We start from the raw sequence: 21,531 nt of genomic DNA on the forward strand, positions 1-21,531 counted from the left end.
GTCAGCTTGAGCTTGAGTAGCATGGGCTTCTTTGTTATTTTTAGAGCACTTTTTTTATCGCTGACAATCGGGTAATACGTGTTATTGAGAGCTTTTAGTGGAAATACTGATGGAAAATGTAGATTATTGAATGAGTGTCACTATTGAGTGACTATACATTAAGAGTGTGGTTTGAAAGTTAAATTGAGTTTTGTTTATTATTAAAGGGAGAAAGGCTTTTTCCTTTGGCCTCTAGGGTTTTGAAAACCTAGTTAACCATGCGTATTTGTAAAGAAAGACTCTACTAGCGGGCAGTTTTAGTGTTGTGGCTCTCCTTAAAGCCTGGAACACTGATTTGTATTGTTATTCAAAACACATTTGACCTTACCGGAGGCTTCACCAAAAAATCCGTCTTGACAGCCAAACCAGTGTTTGATATACACCTTATCCACCAGAGACACAAGCACACAGCCATCTTTAGAATGTTGTCTTTAAAAAAATTTTGCCATAGCACTGTGTTTCAATGGCATCACTGGTGAAGTGGATTCACTTATTGTAGAGCTAATGAAAGTTATCATGTGCTTTGTAATTTTTTGAGATGTCATGAATGTCAGTAGACTGGTAAGATTTTAAAACAAGAGGTCATTCATTAAGTGTGTGTGTGTGTGTGTGTGTGTGTGTGTGTGTGTGTGTGTCGAGTCACCTGGGTAAATTGGTAGCAATACATTTTATGGGTCATAATTATTGATTTATGCCACAAATCATTGGGACATTTAGTAAAGATCATGTTCTATGAAGATATTGTAAATTTACAACTGTAAATATATCAAAACTAAATTTTTGATTAGTAATATGCATTGCTAAGAAATTTATTTGGACAACTCTAAAGATGATTTTCTCAGTATTTAGTTTTTTTTTTTTTTTTTTTTTTTTTTTGAACCCTTGGATTCCACCATTTCAAATAGTTGCATCTCAGCTAAATGTTGTCCTATCATAACAAAGCTTATTTATTTAGAGTTCTCGTGTGTTCGGAGCGGGGCCGCGAATCATTTTAGTCAGTTCGGAGTTTGGAGCGGCATCGCGAATCATTTGAGTCAGTTTGGGGATCGTGAATCATTTGAGTCAGTTTGGGAGTTCGGAGCGGGTTCGCGAATCATTTGAATCAGTACGGGAGTTTAAAGCGGGTTCGCGAATCATTTGAGTCAGTTTGGGAGTTCGGAGCGTGAATCATTTAAGTCAGTTCGGGAGTTCGTAGCTGGTTCGCGAATCATTTGAGTCAGTTTGGAAGTTTGGAGCAGCTTGGCGAATCATTTTAGTCAGTTTGTGGTTCGCGAATCATTTAAGTCAGTTCGGGAGTTCGGAGTGAGTTCGCGAATCATTTGAGTCAGCTTGGGAGTTCGGAGCGTGAATCATTTGAGTCAGTTCGGGAGTTCGGAGCGGGTTCGCGAATCATTTGAGTCAGTTTGGAAGTTTGGAGCAGGTTCACGAATCATTCGAGTCAGTTTGGGGATCGCGAATCATTTGAATCAGTTCGGGAGTTTGTAGCTGGTTCGCGAATCATTTGAGTCAGTTCGGGAGTTCGGAGCTGGTTCGCGAATCATTCGAGTCAGTTCGGGAGTTCGGAGCAGGATCACGAATCATTTGAATCAGTTCGGGAGTTCAAAGCAGGTTCGCGAACCCTATGGTTCTATAGAACCCTAATGAACGCTTTTTTCTAAGAGTGTTGTCCAGTGTTGGGCAGTAACATCAATTCAATGAGGAAAAGATGGTGATTATTATACCAACATTGACTCTTATATTAAAACGTTAACATTATTTGAAAACTGTCATTTCTATCTTTAACATACTGTTTAAAAAAAGCAGCAGTCAAGATGTTTGCGCAGTTTGTGTGCAAACACTGCAAGTTATCTGTGCAAACGCATTACAGATTTGACCACCATATCATAATGCATAGGAACTAATTTAAGGTTCAAGTGTGGTCTGCCGACTTGTCCTTGTAGTTTTCAGATTCTGTCTGCACTAAAGTCACACATGCTTCGTAAGCACACACAACCAAATAAGGTTAACTGCAGACCTGCTCAAACGGATGCTGTGATTTGTCAGGTTGCGCGATGCGAGCATACTGTACATCCCCAAAATTTCATAGCTTCTGCGACCATCTAAAATGGCTTATACGAGATGGGAAAAAAAGTTACCTGCCCCTTTCCAACTGTGAAAAACATTTTCATGTAAAATCAACTTTCACATCTCACATAAGCAGAAAACAGCAGCATCTGTGATAATATCTGCATCATACTGTATATGGTGATAATTGCAATGATAAAGACACATTTTTGACAAATTTGGCCCTCTTCTATATGAGGATGCAAGCTAAAATGTTGCAACCAGCCACCACTATCCAAATTTTAATTGATAAATTCAGGTGATGCATGACTGCAACATGACTGCAACATTTATTTCAAAACTGAGAGATGAATTAAGAAAGCAAAATATGCCATCATCATATATTGATAACATCATAGCTGGTTTAATAAAAGTAATCTTCTGAGGTTGTGTAATGAGGGAGTATTTAGGTCTGATGACACTCGGAAGACATATTTCAAGAGGAATTTTAATTATGTGGCACCTGAACAGGTGTATCTATAAAAATTCCAAAGGAAAGGAATGCTTTTTGCAGTGCAGCTGGACTCAAATGAAGGTGTAGAACCATCTCAAGGATGATCAGAAGAAATGGACAGCACCTGAGTTAACAGCAAAGGGTCTGAATACTTAGGACCATGTGATCAGTTTTTCTTTTGTAATAAATCTGCAAAAAAGTGAACAATTCTGTGTTTTTTGTCAATATGGGGTGCTGTGTGTACATTAATGAGGAAAAAATATGAACTTAGATGATTTTAGCAAATGGCTGCAATATAACAAAGAGTGAAAAATGGAAGGGGGTCTAAATACTCTCTGTACCCACTGTATATATATGAGAAATGGTACCTTGACAGTTGGATTGAAAAATAACTTTAGAAATCTTATTTATAGAAATTGCAGTTAATTGTTAATGTTTGCTTTATTTCAAGTTATGAAAATGTTTTTTTTAATGGTTTTAGTTTTAGTTTAAGATAGAAGATAAACATTACACTTCAATGCTCTTAGTTCTTAATACGACTATACAGTAGATAAGATTGAGGGGTGGGGAATTTGAATTCAGAGATTGATGTTTCTATACCTTCATGTACCGGCATCCCAAGACTGATAAGAGAGCAGCACAGAATCCAATCGTCATGGCAATCCACGGTGCGTGGACTGCTGTCATTGCAACTCCAATGGCAACATCACCAGACAGGGCAGAGCTCTGGATGTGAACCTGTGCAGACATGCTGCTCATCTCATGATGCCCATTATCTGAAAATCTGCCTAACATTCCTAGATTCCAACTAAGTCAACATGCAATGGTGTTCACAACCCGTTTTACTTTGACAATGTTACAAAGTATTGTATTACATTACAGTATTCTATTAGTGAGGGAGTTGCTAGATTATTGTTCCTACAGCCGCTCACCATGTTCATCTTTCCTTTGGAGCTAGTGAGCATAGAGACACACATCGACATGATAACACTGACAGCCAGTGACAGATATGTCCCGTTAATGACAGTAAGTTTTAATCCTCTCTCCCTCCTGTTAGCTCCCACCAGCGCAGAGTTAAAACTGGGCCAGAACATCCACAGGAATCGTGTTCCTGTGAGGAAAAGAGAAAGGGAGGATATTCCTGTGCTTAATATAGACATAAAATAATTACACTTCAGTCCTCGAATCTCACTGGACAAGCATCAATCCAAGAGGGATGATATCCCTGTTTGTATCACTCCGAATCATTGAATTGATTCATTCAAAGTGGTGATTCATTTCATTTAGCAACTAGCACTGGGTAATTCATTGAATCTTTCATTCAAATGATTAAATGAAAAACACTAATTTATTTAGAAAAAAATAACTGTCCTTAGTACTGAATCTTTGATTGAATAATTCAACCAATTAAAAAAAATGCTGATTAAATAAAAAACTAACCAAATTACTGTTTTTATGAGTAAATAACTGAATCTTTTATGTAACTGATTGATATAAAATGCTAATTTATTCAGGAACAAGAACACATAATTGTATTTATGATTGGATTATTGAATGATTCATTCAGCTGAGTCATTGAAAATGATGATTAATGCTGCATTAATTAATTAATTCAGGAACAAAATTGGTTACTGTCTTTAAGAATGAGTAACCAAATAATTTTTTCAAGCTATTCATTGTTGAAACGTTCATTAAGTGGTTGTGCTCACAGGGTGACACTTTACAATATCAGTGCATGAATAATCATACTAATACTTGAATTAAATCCTATTACTTTAATATGAACTAATGATGTGTAAAGGCATTCACTGATCATGAACTAGCCTTAGCTATGACATGAGTCAAATTAATTAATTCATGTATGGATAACAACCACTTTGACTTCATGTGAGATAGTTAATGTATTAATTAAAACTTTTGGGTACATTTTAACACCTTAATACACATGATTTATGTTTAGTTGAGCTTATTAGTTCATATTAAAGTAATATTTAAATTAGGTTGGCCTATTAGTACATGATTACTCATGTACTGTTATTGTAATGTTTTATCCAGTTGGGGCTATGAAACACCAATGCTTTGCTTTGTTAAAAACAATTTTAAATGGCATTGAAATGTTTCTACCATCTGAATTTGACAGATATTGCAGAAAATATTATGGAAAAAAAATCTACTGAAATTGGCTTGCATTGTACTTAGAGATGAGGATATGGGACATGTAAAAGGTTTCTTTATATATTTTGGAAATTGATACTTTTCTTACACAGAGCAGAGTTTGCAGGACCCAGTGATTTAGGAACAAAACAAATATAGCTGAATCTCTAAACCAAACAAATTATTCTTCATTTTAATTATTTTTGTTTGTGATGAGGATCACACAATAAAAATTATAATTCTTATGTGGGAAAGTAATGCTTCTTACATTGAGCACAGCCCGCAGGATCCACTGAGTGACCACAAATCTTGTGACCTCAACAAGAGCCATCAGTAAAAGCTGGACAGGATTTGTCTTCCCATGGACCCCTCCCATGGCAACCAGAGCGGATGCTGCAAAGAGCTCTGCCTCAATCACACTATATGAGGAGTACAAATAATATTTCATATCATATCAACTATTCACCCAAAAATGAAAAATTGCTTAAAATTTACTCATCTTCAGGCCTTCCAAGATGTAGAACAGATTTGGAGACTTGGAGACATTTATAATTCCATCACTTGCTCGGCAATGGATCCTCTGCATTGAATGGGTGCCGTCAGAATGAGAGTCCAAACAGCTGATAAAAATAACCCACAAGTAATCTACACCATTCGAGTCCATCAGTTAATGTCTTCTGAAGTGGAAAGATGCACCCAATCCCTGCAGAGGATCTATTGGTGAGCAAGTGGTGTAATGCTATATTTATCCAAATCTGATGAAGAAACAAACTCATCTACATCTTGGATGTATTTCATTTTTGGGTGAACAATTACTTTAATAGTTTTCATTCTGTCACTGAAAATTGCCTGTTCTGGTTTTGCCATCAACATGTTAAGCTATGTCTGCTAAGAGCTGTAACACATGCTCCTCTTCATACTGATGCGGATCTCTCTCCTGTGTTGTCGTTGTGGCAGCAGGAAGCCATTTATCAAGACGGCCCACTGGATGGCCATGGCTGCCAACAGCACATTAAACCCTGACCCACTGAAACCATATCATACAAAGAACATGGCCAGGAAACCAAACACTATGAATATCAAAACATGAACATCTTGTAATTCTGTAAAAATGATAACATTTACAATACTTATTTTTATACACTGGCAATTTGTACATTTATAAAAACATGTTAAATAATATTGGTGGTCATTCTTTAATACTGTTCGCGGTAGGTAGAGAAATGCTTCTTATCATCCAAACCAGAGATGTTGTGGCTCCACACCCCAACTGCAACATGACCACGGTAAAGTCATAATCATTTTGGGTATGAAGCATGCTCATGTTTATTTTGAGTCATGATTCTTTATCCATATCCAAAATAAATAAATAAATCATATATTTTATAGATGTTGTAAACAGTTAAACTCAATAATATATATTTTTTTGACAATATTTAGTTTCAAATTACATCAAAATATATTTCAAAATGTATTTCATGGCGTTAAGGTTAAATGCAGATGTGGAGGAATAGCCTACTGTAGATCAAAACTAAATTTAGAATTATTTAAAAACTTTAAACTATTTTCATAAATTGTATATATATTTTTGGAACATTGTAAAGTAAGTTTAAAAGACAACAAAAGATCTTCAAGTCTGATGTGAGTGTATTTTACTGTATTAAAACAGTAACAAATTATTATAATTTATATATATATATATATATATATATATATATATATAGGTTGAAAAAATATATCAATGTGAATATATTATGAAACATTTATATATACACATATATATATTTACACACACACACACACACACACACACACACACACACACACACACACACACACACACATATATATATATATATATATATATATATGAAAATATATATGGGGTAGGTTTGATTCTATATGCTACATTTGCTTTAGTTTCTTAACAGTATATGCGATTGACAGCCAGTCTTTTGTTGCATTTATTCAATTGTTTTATTTTATTCGGTATATAAAAAATATTTGGGGGAATTACATGTAGTAAAATTAAGCTATTGATCATTAAATTAATAATGCATTATTCCTTATTTGGTGGGCCTTGTTTATGCCATTGTAGCGTTTGACAGTCACACAATGTAAAAACGCGCAACGTACCAACGAAAATTACGTTTATGTTGGAATACGCATCTCTCATAAATCTTACGCAAAAAACGTATATGGAGTCCCGCCCAAATCAATTCCATTGGTCATGGAGGACTACCTGATTTGTCCACAAAGACAGCGATTGGTAGGACGGAGAAAGCCTGTCAGCCGCCCCATTTCCCTTTCTTGGTACCACTACAAAACAGATCGCTGCTTATTGGCTGTTTGTCTTGTCATTCAAAATGACAGCTGACACGTGAAATTCCCATTGGCTTAGCGGCCTGTCAGTCACACCTGTCTAGGCCCGTGTCTGTGCGTCTGCGCCGAGAAAAGGAGGAGGGTCTTCCACTCAGTCTTTTTATTTATTTCTTTGTTTCCAGGAGAAAAAAACAAAAACAACCACAGCGGTATATTCCTTTGCGGGACCGCCGAATAAGAGAGAACCCTGGACCATACTGCTGTACGTATTAAAAAGCCCGATTTAAGGGGGCGAGGATGAAGCGGCGCAATGCGGACTGCAGCAAGCTTCGACGGCCCTTAAAACGGAACCGAATCACCGAGGGGATCTACGGCAGGTACGATACAGACCTTCCGAGCAAACCGTTATCATTCACGAGCTTAAGAAAAGACAAATATTTAGTTTCTATTATGATCTAAGATCTCATAGAGAGACTGTAAGTCATCTAGTCGAGCTGAGCTACCGACAACAAAGCTGGCTGAAGGTAACGTTAGACAGCCGTCTCCACAGAAATGAATAAGCTGCCGAAGGCCTCATTACAGCGGTGCGCTTTAAAAGAAAGAAACCCGCGAAACCCACCGCTGTGCGCTCGAGACCCGACGGTTAGAGTCGGTAACTGTCAATCATCGGAATGATTGACGTGATGGGACCGTTAGTCTGTCAGAAGCCGCACCGAAGAGATGGATTGATTGTGATTGCATCTTACAAGACCGTAAGAAGAATAACCGTTATTTAATTAGCGAATCGCGTATGTAAATGCGTGAAGGTTATTCAAATACAGATTTCTAAGAGACAGCTGGAGGGTTTAAATGCCTGAGTGAGACGCCAAATAACTAAAGTTGGTTGTGTTTTTCCTCAGAAGTTGGGGAGACCGAGGGCAGTTGTATACTTTTTTATTTTATTTTACGTTTTCCTTGAGAACTCACTCACTAATGTGTGACAGAAATGACAGTGTATCTTTGGCAGTAAGTATTTGTTTGTATGCTGCCAGGACTAACGTTAATGCTTATGTTAAAATGATCATTATTTTGAAATATTTTTAAAAGCTGGTCTAAATCCATCTGACTGTTTTTTTGGTATGTGAAACACAAAAGATTCTAACATCACTAACATTAACCATTCACTTTCGTTGCTTTTTTGCATAAAATGAAAGCAAATAACTGAAACTGTCATTCTGAGTGACTAACATCTCCTTTTGTGTTTCACGGAAGAAAGACGATGATTCTTTTGTAAGGGTAATAATCTTAATTACACCTACATATTTCATGTAAGTTATAGGATCTTTTTTTTTTTTTTTTTGCACAATTCATTCTTTCAATGAGAGCTGTATTTTTTTAGTCTCCGTTTTTGTTCTGTATTGTAAGGTTTGTCATGGAGCAATCTAACGTTAACCCATCAATCAAAAGTGATGTTATGAAAGGGTTGTATGCAGCAGTAGGCTATTGGATATTTCATATCTTAGCAGATGGCATAACCTCTCATATAATAGCATTAAGTTCTATACTTAGGATGCCAGTCATACTGCTGATCTGTTGCCCGAGTGCCAGTGTTTGGGTATGTTCATTGTTTGGTATATATAGTATGTTTACTATATACAGACTTAATTTCAAATGTTTAAAGCAAGATGTCAATGAAGTGTGCTGTACCAAATTTACACTGTCTGGCACAGATGCACTTCTGAAGTGGCTTTTACAGTCTTTACACAGACTGTTTAATGCTACTCAGAGAATGGCATAAATGCATTTACACCATATACTCATAATGAAAACCATATACTTTGTTACACGATTTAGTCAGGCTTTTATGTTGCATTATGTAAAAGCAGCCTTAAAATCAGCTGTATAAAGATGCCTATAGATGGTACCAACTTATAGGTAATTATGTTCAGAATATTTTTACTGAAATGGTCAAAATTTAGATTTTCTTCAGTCAGAGAAATCATAATTTCAACCGAGCAGTCATTAAGGTCAAGCTGATTCATAATCTAAGTAGTAAAATACAGTAAGAAGCTAGTTACAAAATAAACAAACAAAAAAATGTTTTCCAGAAAAGACAATAATTATAAACAATTAAATAAATAATGCCTTGTGTAAACAAGCACAAATAATAATTATATTTTATATAACGCTGTATGTACATAACACAAAAATGCATTAGTAAACAGCAATATTTACCTACATTTAACATAGCATTTTTATACTTGCAAGAAAACACAGCATATTTCATTTCTTTTATCGTTAAGTGCGCTCATTCCTCTTGGTGTCGTCAGTCTGGCAACCTGCATGTGCGTCAAATATATATGCTGTATATTCTGCTGTAAAAGTGTTATCACTGTAGATGACAGTTAAACAACACTACGATTTGCTCACAATGGGTAAATAACTGGCAACTTGTTTCTGCCATTAAAGTGGGTTGCCAGACTTCACCCATTATCAGTCATTTGCCATTCTGCTTGATGTTCAGCATGTTTTACTATTTAATGTAGTGGCTCTAGAGCTTACATTCAGTCATGTCAGATGTTGACATAATATTGCATGTGATTTCAAGTCTGCATCTGGGAAATTACTCTGTGGGGTTTTATTTGGAATAATTTTTTACACCAATCTGTAAAACCAGATTTCATTTAGAGGTCTTAAGTAATAGATTTGTTCCTAACTTTGTGATACTAAAATATAAAGCAAATGTTTATGTGAAGATCATTTGGGACTTTTTTAAAAATCAGAATAAAATCAGATTTTAATCTATTTACATGCTTTTGTTTTGTTCCAAAATAAACATTTCTCAAATCTTTCATCAATGTATTTTAACCTCTGTTTTCATGTGTAATATCATGTGTTGCATTTGGAGTTTTTGTTTTAGATGCATCCACCCATTTACTGTCAACTTTGATGATATAATCTGTGAAGATGCATCTGTAACACCTGTTATCTGATTTGTTATATTGCTTTCCTCATTGAGGTGGAATTGAGCAAGTATGTCATCAGCCCAGACCTACCGGTCCAGTGACTGCTTTTTTTTTAATCTTGTGTTAACACGATCATTTCTGTCATCAGAACACTATTAATAGTGTCTTCAGCACCTGTACGAGCAGTGGAGAAATATGTAGAAGATGCTATTAGATGAATCATAATCATAAAGGCCAAAAAAACATTTTCAATGGGAAGTAGTTTGTTTGGAAGTGTATCTCTACCAAATGGCATTTTCTTGAATATTCTTTGAAATTAATTGATTTTGCTAACACAAACCACTTTTTTTAGGCCCTGTTAAAATATCAAAATTTATTTTTCTTGTTTTTATTATTTTTAAATATTATTATTATTATTATCGTCATTAATTTTAACTTTAAGATTTTATTTTATAATTTTTATTTTATTTATTTAGCTTTGTTTCTGTTTTTAGCCATTTATGCATGTTTAAACACTTTAAGCTGCATTTCATATATGTAATTAATTAAAAAATAATAATATATTGTTAGCCGTCTTAAAGTTCCTATTTTTGTGAAACAAAGAATGATCACAAAATCAGTCTGGTGGTGACAGTCTTTATGGCCATTTAATGGCCCAAAAACTCATTAAACTCATGATATTCACAATGTAGCTTAATTTCACATTGACAGCATAATATGTGGAAAATGTTCAATATCTCACAGCGGATTAATTATAGACTAATTAAAGAATATTGCTGTTATCTGGTGGTTACATTTGAGTACACCTTATCTGCATTGCTACATCTGGAAATGCAGCTCTTGGCCCTTTCTCATCCCTACATAAAACATAATCGACTTCATTCAGTGCACTACATTGGAGAAAGCCAAACAGTGATTACGTCCTCCCCCACCTACCCATGCTTCATTGGTTTGGATTTAATGCTGGAGATCATGATTGAGATGCTTGTATGTGTCGCTAAATGTTCAGTGGCTCAAGGCCACATGTGGGGTCTTATTCAAAGAGATGAAATCTTGAATGGATGATTGAATGGTTGGGTAAGATTAACATCTCTTTCTCTTTGTCTCAGTACGTTCCTGTACCTGAAGTTTCTGGTGGTCTGGGCTCTGGTGCTGCTGGCAGACTTTGTGCTGGAGTTTCGTTTTGAGTACCTCTGGCCTTTCTGGCTCTTCATTCGCAGTGTTTACGACTCCTTCAGATACCAGGGACTGGTGAGTGTGTGTGTGTGAGAGAGAGAGAGAGACAAGCTTTTCATCCAGATAATGGTACTAAATAATTAAAGAAATCGATTGCTGATGCTCATGTCATCCCAGCAAAAAATCTAATGTTTATCAAAATGTCTGAGCTTCTGTTCTCCATACAACAAAACTGCATGCTGATTTATACTTCTTAATAGCTTCAAAGCAGACAAAAAAATACTATAGGCCAGAATCATAATTTTCAGATGAACTGATTCTTAAAATGGGCTGCTACATATATTTTAATCACATGGCCTTTTTATAATGTGTATATATTATATATTGTAAATGCCTAAATATTATGACTAAATTTTCTATCAAATAAATGCAGCCTTGGCAAGCCTAAGAGGCTTCTTACAAAAGCATTAAAATGTCATAGCTCTTGTACTGTATGATGAATTTATTCATCTCTTTATGGGTTTGATGTTATCAATAATCCTGTGAGGGACATAAACTGCAGTTTATACTCTTATCTAGTCTTATCTGAGATTAAGAGATTTCTTCTTGGTCAGAAGGTCAGTCGTCAGAATTGAAGTATCATTTGCACTTTATTTGAACTAGTGGCTGACCAATACTGTTTTTTTTTTTTTTTTTTGACAACCGATGCCAATATCTTGGAAAGCAGGGGGCCGATAGCAGATATAAAGGCTATATCTTTTTATTTTACTTATTATTATTATTATTATTAATAATAATAATAATAATAATAATAATAATAATAATAATAATAATAATAATATTTAAGAAATGTTTAATAATTTGACAATGGATTAAAAAAATAAATAAAAGTGTAAAATAAACATATTTATACTTTTAGATGACAATGTATTTTTCACAAATAAATATGTAATAAAAATATAATTAAAAAGGGAGTAAACACTGTGACCAACAGGGCACTCTGTATTCTGGGAATTTTGTGTGAATTGGGAGTCATATTTTTCAAATAAAGCATGGGTAACACTCATTTCACATACAGCACACAGAGAAAATGACATGAATATGACACTTGGCAAAGACAATCACAAGTTTAAAGTTTAAAGCATTCAATTCACACGGACCGAACTCCACACAGAGAACACGCGATCATGCAGGTCACATGCACACTTCACAAGATTTCACAACTGATAGTTAAAAAATGCTGTTTAGGGTTGTTTTATATGATGTTTCACAGCAGGACGCTGAAGTTATATTTGACTGAGGAGCATGAAACGACATGCCATTTGCACATGTGGTGATCTGATGTGTCTCTCTGTGTATTGCAGGCTTTCTCAGTGTTTTTTGTGTGTGTGGCATTCACATCAGATATTATATGTCTGCTGTTCATCCCAGTGCAGTGGCTGTTCTTTGCCGCCAGCACGTATGTGTGGGTGCAGTACGTCTGGCACACAGGTAAGAGCCGCATATTGTTGTGGATCACATGTTCTCCATTGTTGATCTAGTATTCTTTGTTTTACCGTTACTGAAGTCTAACCTCAAGCTTACAGCTGGTTGGTCAGTACATTGTGAACATTGATGACTTGCAGCTTTGACACTTCCAGTATAGATAACCTCAAACTGACATGTCTGTCAGTCTGGATTTGGTGTATATTGCCATTCTCGAATTCTCTGTATAAAGATGATGGATTAAAAATATATTTTACAACTGTGTGTACAACTGACACCTTGGAACTCCCATGCCGCTGTGAGCTTTTGTTGTTGTGACATATTTTATTCTATCTTTATAATATGCATACACACACACACCCTGTGACCTTGGTTATTTCTGCCGGTGTGACTGAGCAGCTCTGGATTTTGATGTCAACAATAGGATTTGCTTTCAAATGACTCACTCGATTTGTTTAGCACTGATGCTTGAATCAGATGTGTGCTTGAATCATTGTGGGTTTGTTTAGATTAATTTGGGCTGTTACTGTTTTGATTATGACATTCCCTCACTTTTGTCAGGTGAAGTGTTTTAAGCACATGTTGAATTGACTGTTCTCTTCTCACGTCTCTCCACAGAACGAGGGGTCTGCCTCCCCACTGTGTCACTATGGATACTTTTTGTTTATATTGAGGCAGCTATCAGATTTAAAGATTTGAAACACTTCCACGTGGACCTGTGTCGTCCCTTTGCAGCGCACTGGTATGTCATTTTCCACAATCCTCTCTTACATCGATGAGTCAAACACCGATTGTGAGCAAGTTACAGCTTGATCTGTCTGCTTTCCTCTAAACCATTTCAGAGAGTGTTTGTCATGCTTTTAGTGTTGTAAGTGACGATATGTGACCTGCTTCACTACTGGTGTAAGCAGATCGTCTGTAGCTTTTTCCTCCAACATTGCTAATTATGACGTCCTATTTCTTCTTGTTTTCACAGTATTGGATACCCGGTGGTGACGCTGGGCTTTGGTTTTAAGAGTTATGTAAGTTATAAGATGCGTTTGCGGAAACAGAAGGAAGTACAGAAAGAGAACGAATTTTACATGGAGCTGCTGCAGCAGGCGCTACCTCCAGAACAACAGCTCATACAGAGACAAGAGAGAGAAGCTGAGGAGGGTAAGGACTTTGCACAATGCCTCCTAACAGAATAGTTCACTCAACCATATGCTGGTGTTTGGTTTCTATACAACTCTTTATTGACCACAGCTATCAAGCTCCAAAAAAGAGGGAAACACAACCTACATTTAAGTGTGTTCCATATGATTGGAACAAAGTGCATGAGTTAGATGGACTACTTCGAATGCATTTTTAATGGGTTTTTGTCCTTTTTGGGCATGAAAGCTTTAAACTGTCATTGAATATACAGAGCTATGGATTATTGCAACTTTTTATCTCACAATTCTGACATTTTTCTTTTTTTTTTCAGAATTGTGTGATATGAACCCGCAATTCTGACTTTTTTACTCACTTTTCCGAGTGTCTCGCAGTTCTGACTCAAGATATTATATACATTTTTAGATGTATATAGTCAGAATTGTGAGATATGAGCTCGCAAATGTGAGAAAAAAAAACAACTTTATTTAAAAAAATCTTTTCTCAGAATTGCGAGATATATACTTGCAATTCTGAGAAAAAAAGTCAGAATTGTGAGATAAAAAGTCACAATTACCTTGTTTTATTTTTTATTCCGTGGCGGAAACGGGCTTCCATAAAGATCTGTATGAAGATACTTCAAAAAAGTTTCCTAGCAGTTGTGACATGAGGATGAGCAAATATTTTCTGTGTTTTATAAACTATTATTTTGAAGTCTCTTTTTCTTTCATAAACAACAGCAGCAGCAGCAGCAGCATCTAAAGGCATTCAAGATATAGACTCTCCAGTTGTGGCACAGAACGGCTCGGCAGGCGTTAAAAAGCCCTCATCCAACACATTACCAGAGCTGGAATACAGAGAGAAAGAACGAGGCAAGAACGAGTCCAAAAAGCAAAGCAACCAGAACCATCACAACAGCAACAGCACCAGCAGCAGCAGCAGCATCTTACCGTCAGTGGACAGTAAAGCTCAGGAGATGGAATACATGGAGAACCACGTGAACAGTAAGAGACTGAGCAGCTCAGACCTGCTGGGCAGCACTGAGAACCTGCTGAAAGAGGAACACTCTTCATCTTCCTCCAACTCCAACAAAAATTACAAAAATGCCAGCGGAGGAGGAGGGGGAGGGAGCTCCTCGCCGCGGGGGCACGGAACGGCCAATGGCAGCGTGCTGTCTTCCTCTGGGCCTTTGTCGTCCACCTCTTCCTCTGGTAAGGGGGACAGGAAACAGAAGTGTGGAGGAGGGAAGAACTCGGCGTCAAACAGAGACCCTGTGGAAAACTGCATTCCCAACAATCAGCTGAGCAAACCCGAAGCCCTCGTCAGGTTAGACTCACACGCATCATCGTTCTCAAAATCTGGGCTTCATGTTAAAAACGGCAGCTCTAATGTTGAAAAGGGTGTGCGAAAACACTACACATAAGAAAACAGTCATTTTTGTTATGTTTTTCCTGACACAGAAAGCATTAAGAAACATACTTTTGATTTTTTCAGTAGTAAAAAAGAAATCTGTTCTTGTGTAGTTCACACTGACCTTGAACTTTAAATTGAAAGTTTAAATATTTAAATTGTTGTTGCAAATTTTCATGGTCGAGAGTCATTTCAGTTGAAATCCATGCAATCTTTTCTGGATTGCCAAAATAGGTACTGCATCTTATAAAGAACATAAACAGTTAAGTGTATATTTGTGTAGTATGGATGCAATCTGGACATATTATCTGTGTTGTCATGACCATGTAGCATTCACAACTTCTTCCCCTGTAGCCCCATGGGATAATAAAGTGCCCATCAGATGTACACTTTGACATCATAATATAAATATTAGGCCATCCGGGTTCTAACTGTTTTTCATAAACTGTATTTAGACTTACTTTTCTTTCGGTATACTATTTTTCACGTACTATATAGTAGGAAATGGACCTATTCAGATGGGGTTAGTTCTTCTTCAGACACCTATACCTACACCTATATATTATTAGAATATAGTGGTACTCAAAACATTTACATAACAATTGTAAAACAGAAGTTGCAGACCACCAAATACCTCAAATCTGGGAGAAACCTCCAGTTACCTCAAAATATCAAAAATCATCTACTTTCTGCTTAGACAGCATTTTGTGCAACACTGGTGTTAATATCATGCCTTGAGCAAGTTTAGATGCCCCTAGAAATGCTGTATAGATAGGTACTCTTTTAGGTTTTAGCAAGTGCAGTCCTTTCCCTGATTCACGTTTATCATGACTCATTATGACCTGGAGTGAATGTTTGCATGTTTTAGGCTGGAGCAGGATGTTAAGAAGCTGAAGGCAGACCTGCAGGCTAGCAGACAGACCGAACAGGATCTGCGCAGTCAGCTGGGCTCACTAGGCAGCTCTGAACGCAGCATACGCTCTGAGCTCGGACAGCTGCGGCAGGAGAACGAACTACTGCAAAACAAGTAAAGCATCCCACCTTCAGTTTGCTCCTTAAGACAGCGCAGAGCAGACATGGGACTGTACTCGTAGTAATGCAAAGTCCTGTTTGTGTGTTCAGACTTCATAATGCCGTTCAAGCGAAGCAGAAGGACAAGCAGACAGTGGGGCAGCTGGAAAAGCGTCTGAAGGCAGAACAGGAGGCTCGTGCAGCGGCAGAAAAACTGTTAGCAGAGGAAAAGAAACGCAAGAAGCTGGAGGAGGCCACAGCAGCTCGTGCAGTTGCTCTCGCTGCAGCAACCAGGTGCTCATGACACACCTTCCCATTATTCCATTGCATTTAATTTGCTAACATCCATTCCATTATAAATTGTGCATTCCATTCTCTTCCTTCCCATTTCATTATGGCATTCCAAATTTCTTTTTAATACTTTTTCAGAGCCAGCATGGATTCATTAAATTTATCAAAAGTGACAGTGTAGACTTTCATTATTACAAAAAAATATTTATTTCAAATAAATGCTGTTCTTCAAAAATGTCTGTTTATCAAAGAATCCTGGTAGAATTGAAAGATATACACGATACACACTACCGTTCAAAAGTTTGCAATCAGTAAGTTTTTTTCAAGAATTCTTTCATGCTCACCAAGGCTTAATTTATTTGATTTAGAAATGTAGTAAAAAAAAATTAATATTGTGAAATATTATTACAATTTGAAATAACGGTTTTATTATTATTATTTTTTGTATATTTTAAAATGTAATTTATTCCTGTAGTGCAAAAGCTGAATTTTCAGAAGCAAATTCTCCAGTCTTTGATTAAACAGTTTGAAAGAACAGCATTTATTTGAAATATTATCTTTTATAACATTCTAAATTTTTTTGTTGTCACTTTTTAAATTAATTGAATGTGTCCTTGCTACCTAAAAGTATTTGCTTGTGGAAAAAAAATTACTGACCACAAACTTTAAACAGAAGCAAACATAACATGAATTCCACACTATAATATTTTGTCACCTAATAATATTTTGTCTACATTAAAAGTACTGCTCTTAACAGGCCTGTGAGTTTTGTATCACTAGTGTAGTGTCCGTTCTCTGAGCATATAAGCCCTGCCCATGTGAAGCACGTCAACTTTGGCTCACGCTGTTCTGTAGTTTTTTTAAAAGTGTATTAATTCTGAACATGTTGAGTATACATATTGCACCAAAATGCGACACTGTACTCCCTCGGATCCATGGCAACACACCCGCCATAAATGAAGTCAACTGGATGAACTGTTCTCGACATAACAATGCAAACAGACAGACAGACACACAGAGATTCCTGCCTTTAGTACACTGTGTCTACACTGGACGCAAGAGCTGAAGGATGTGACAGAGCGACGGTTGAAAATCATTTGAAGTTTGTGTCAGTACATCATAAATAACGCAGAAGCAGTTTACTGTCGGGAATTTATTGCACCATGCTGCATCCAGTGTACACAGCATGATAAGTTCTAATGTATTTTGTCGAAATTGACAGCCATTTATGCTGCGGCGCCCAGGGAGCAGCTGGGGGTTCGATGCCTTGCTCAAGGATACCTAAGTCATTGTGGTATTGCCGGCCCAAGACTCGAACCCACAACCTTAGGGTTAGGAGTCATACCACATCTAACCACTAAGCCAAAACTTCCCCGTAACAGAAAGAAGAATATGTTCAGCCCCCTCCCTCTGAAAAAAATGGTATTCGGATCAGCCCTAGTGAACTAACATGTGTCATTTGTTTGTGTCAGAGGTGAATGCACAGAGTCTCTGAGGAGGAGGATTTCTGAGCTGGAGACGGAGTGTAAGAAACTCACACTTGACATAAAGGTGAAAGAAGATCAAATCAGAGAACTGGAACTCAAAGTTCAAGTGAGGAGATGTTCATATGCCATATTAGCCTTGAATCTCTTTCAGAATCTTCAGAATCTTCTGTAAATGGAGAAAAAGTATAAAAATATCTATCATGTCTTTCTAGGAACTGCATAAATATAAGGAAAATGAGAAGGACACAGAGGTTCTGATGTCAGCGCTGTCAGCGATGCAGGATAAAACCCAGCACCTGGAAAACAGCCTCAGCGCTGAGACCCGAATCAAGCTGGACCTCTTCTCTGCCCTCGGAGATGCTAAGAGACAGCTGGAGATCGCACAAGGTCTTCCATCACACCCTTTTGTTCAGATTACCCACACTTCTTTACTATCTGAAAAACTTTCTTTCTGCTATTGTTTGAAATAATTTTAACTACATTACAGGAGATCAAACTCAAAAATGTAGGGTCTCTTTTTTTTTTTTAATGTAATATTAAAACAAAAATAAAATGAATACTTTTATTCAGCAGACATATTAAATTGATCAAATGTGACAATAACATTTATTTGAACATTCCATTAATCAAAGAATCCTCAAAAAATTTAAAAGTAAGTTTCCAAAAATATGAAGCAGCACAAATGTTTTTAACATTGATAATAACAAGAAATGTTATTTTTGAACAGCAAATCAGCATATTAGAATGATTTCTGAAGGATCATGTGACACTGAAGACTGGAGAAATGATGCTGACAATTCATGTTTACCATAACAGCAATAAATTAAAACGTAAAATAAATTCAAATAGAAATTTAGTTATTTTAAATACTAATAAAAGTCTATAATATTAATGTTTTTTTGAGCAGAAGAGACTACTTTTAAACTGTTAAAATCAATCACAAACTTTTAAACTAGTTTATGTCTTTACTGAAAACATCCCCAAATGTGGAAAAACACTTAGTTGTTTCTATCTGGATATGTTTTTTGTTTTTTTTAGGTCAAATTCTGCAGAAAGACCAGGAGATTAAAGACCTGAAGCAGAAGATAGCAGAGGTCATGGCTGTCATGCCCAGCATGGTGTATTCCGCAGATACGGGCAGCATGACCCCAGTCACGCCCCATTACTCCTCCAAGTTCATGGACACCAGTCCATCAGGACTGGACCCCAACGCATCTGTTTACCAGCCCCTGAAAAAATGAATGCTTGTTTCCCACCACAACAGACCTACACTCATTCTCACATACATACACACACACACACACACACACACACAGGGTCTTCTCTGGTTGTTTTTTTTTCCTCCATAGGCCCAGATTCAGATTCATCTTTGTCATGTCTGTGGCTCAGATTGCTTTTTTGTTTTTGTTTTTTTGTCTTCTATTTCTACAGCTTCTTGCCTGGTCAAAAGGATGTTGTATTGTGTGACTGTATTTGTTGTAGTAAAAAAAAAAAAAAAATCTTAAAAAGGAGGACTTTTAAGGGACGTCACACATTGAGTAGGAAACTGCTGTTTGTTTTCTCTTGTAAATGTCTAGAAACCTCACAGAAGTTGGTGAGTATCTTCCCTCAGTCCATTCAGAGACCGCTCACATCAATTTTGTTCCCTCTTCTTTGGATTTCGGCCTTGATTTTACTGTTGTTGTTTTGTTTTGTTGTTGTTGTTTTTTCGGGGGATGCAAAGCAGGGCAAGTGTGAGATCTGTTGTCCCAGGTGCTCTACCCCATATCAGAAGATGATTTTTTACTCAAGAATGTCACCATCTAAGATGACAAGAATGTAACGCAAAAAAACAAAACGTCCCAGAAACAATGCGATAAAATAATCTCTCTTGGATCAGTATGTCAGGATCGGACGACTCCCAATCTCTAAGGACTCGTTTGACGAACCGAAGCTTCATCTGTGGATTGCTGTTCTTCCTCCTGGTACCAAAAGACAAACTGTGCGCCACAAACACAGTCCAGCAGCGTAATTCACCAGTTACAGATAATTAGTGCCTTCATGTGGGACCTCATTGGTGGAACCGAAAGATCTCTTCCCACCCTTCACCACGTCATGCCTCAACCATATCCTTTTTGGTCATATACGGCAAACGGATCGCCAGCCCATTGCCGTGATGACTCTGCTCCTGTTTTGGTCCACGCTTGTGAATTTGGTCATTTGTTTACATTATTATTTATTTATCCAGCATTGCACTATTGCACTGTTGACAAGCTCGCAAGGGAATATCTTAAGTATGAAAACACAGAATACTTTTCTCCCGTTTTCTTTATTGTGTTGACCATGTTTCAGTATCAGACAGAAGCTAGTGTAGTCCAGTGCCAACTAAAACTGTAAATTTGTTGAAAAAGAAGTGTTTCAGTTCCATCCGGTTAATGGCTGGCCCAATGATCAGAAGCTAGAGGAGAGTATTATTGCTATTATTATATAGTTTGTGTCTTGTTTTCTGAGAAATACTTGGTTGTGCCACTTGATGGCGCCGTTGTGTTCAGAAAGTGTTGCTACTTTAACCCTGTTAGACTCTTGGAAGGGTTTTCATCTGACCATCATCACACAGGCTGTATAGCTGAATCTAGATCCAGACGTCTGCTAAGCATGAAGTATTAATGGTTTAAAGGGAGAATGTCCCAAGCTGACACACTTTTTGGAAAAACCCTCAGATTTGTGTTTAATCTAATAGATTTTGCCAGCCAGAGGAAGAGTGTTCCTTCAAACGAGTTCCGGGCGGTTAATTTCAAAAGATGATTACGGTGTTAATATTCCATTGGTGAATGATTGGCGGGAGGGGGGCGGGGTTTAGCCAGAGTCAGTCCTATGTGGTATTGTAGTGCTCTGAGATGGTTGTTGTTTTTGGTGTCTGTGTTTTTTAAAACTACGATGTGATGGAGGTAGTGGGAAAATTTGCAAAGTCCAAGTGGTTTAAATGAGGGGGGAGGGGTGCAGATGTTTTGTTTTCTTTACCCGCTGTCACTTCTAGCTTTCTGTCTGTTTTTCAGCCAGACCTCGGCTGCACTTTCTGTGAGGTCTCTGTGAGGTTTCAAGTAATAAAACATTTTTTTTTCTTTTCTTTCTTTTTTTTTTCCTGGCATTTAAAATTCTTTTGTGGTTTGTCCATTGCTTGTTGTGGTTTCTAAATGTTTGCGTGCAAAATCATAGGTGGGTCACAATACAAAGTGTTTTGAGAGCAAGGAAAAACATTGCTAAATGCAAATAATAAAATCAAACTAACCTTATAATTATGGTTTATTTGGGCTGAGCGAAGGGTTAATTTATGATGAAGAATAATAAAACCATACATTTCCCCTAAAAGTAGACACAGTATTTGTTTTTCTGATTTTTCATCGACCGAAATGTCAAAAGTACATATCGACATGTCAGTGATATATAGCCAAAAAATAAACATTATGCTTTTTGATCAAAATTTTGCTTTTAAATGTAATTTTCTAATGTTTAATGTTAATTTTAAATGATGTAAACAGGAATT

The 21,531-nt window shown here is 36.8% G+C and overlaps 1 protein-coding gene across 3 annotated transcripts; it reads left to right on the forward strand.

Annotated features, from left to right (window-relative positions):
- Positions 1-7,171: 7,171 nt before the first annotated feature.
- On the forward strand, positions 7,172-21,280 carry LOC113056664 (macoilin-2-like). Of its 3 annotated transcripts, none has more exons than XM_026223457.1 (11): positions 7,172-7,449; positions 11,127-11,268; positions 12,558-12,684; positions 13,297-13,420; positions 13,655-13,833; positions 14,547-15,135; positions 16,088-16,246; positions 16,342-16,524; positions 17,994-18,114; positions 18,221-18,395; positions 19,047-21,280. In XM_026223457.1, the coding sequence occupies exons 1-11, from the start codon at positions 7,370-7,372 to the stop codon at positions 19,247-19,249; spliced, it is 2,082 nt and encodes a 693-aa protein (XP_026079242.1). In that variant the 5' UTR covers positions 7,172-7,369; the 3' UTR covers positions 19,250-21,280. The 3 variants fall into 3 exon arrangements, with proteins under 3 accessions (XP_026079242.1, XP_026079243.1, XP_026079244.1); XM_026223458.1 differs by having other exon boundaries at positions 14,550-15,135; XM_026223459.1 differs by lacking the exon at positions 7,172-7,449 and adding an exon at positions 7,863-8,077.
- Positions 21,281-21,531: the final 251 nt, after the last annotated feature.

The sequence above is a fragment of the Carassius auratus genome, chromosome 38 (assembly GCF_003368295.1).
Source record: "Carassius auratus strain Wakin chromosome 38, ASM336829v1, whole genome shotgun sequence".
NCBI classification, from domain to species: Eukaryota; Metazoa; Chordata; class Actinopteri; order Cypriniformes; family Cyprinidae; genus Carassius; species Carassius auratus.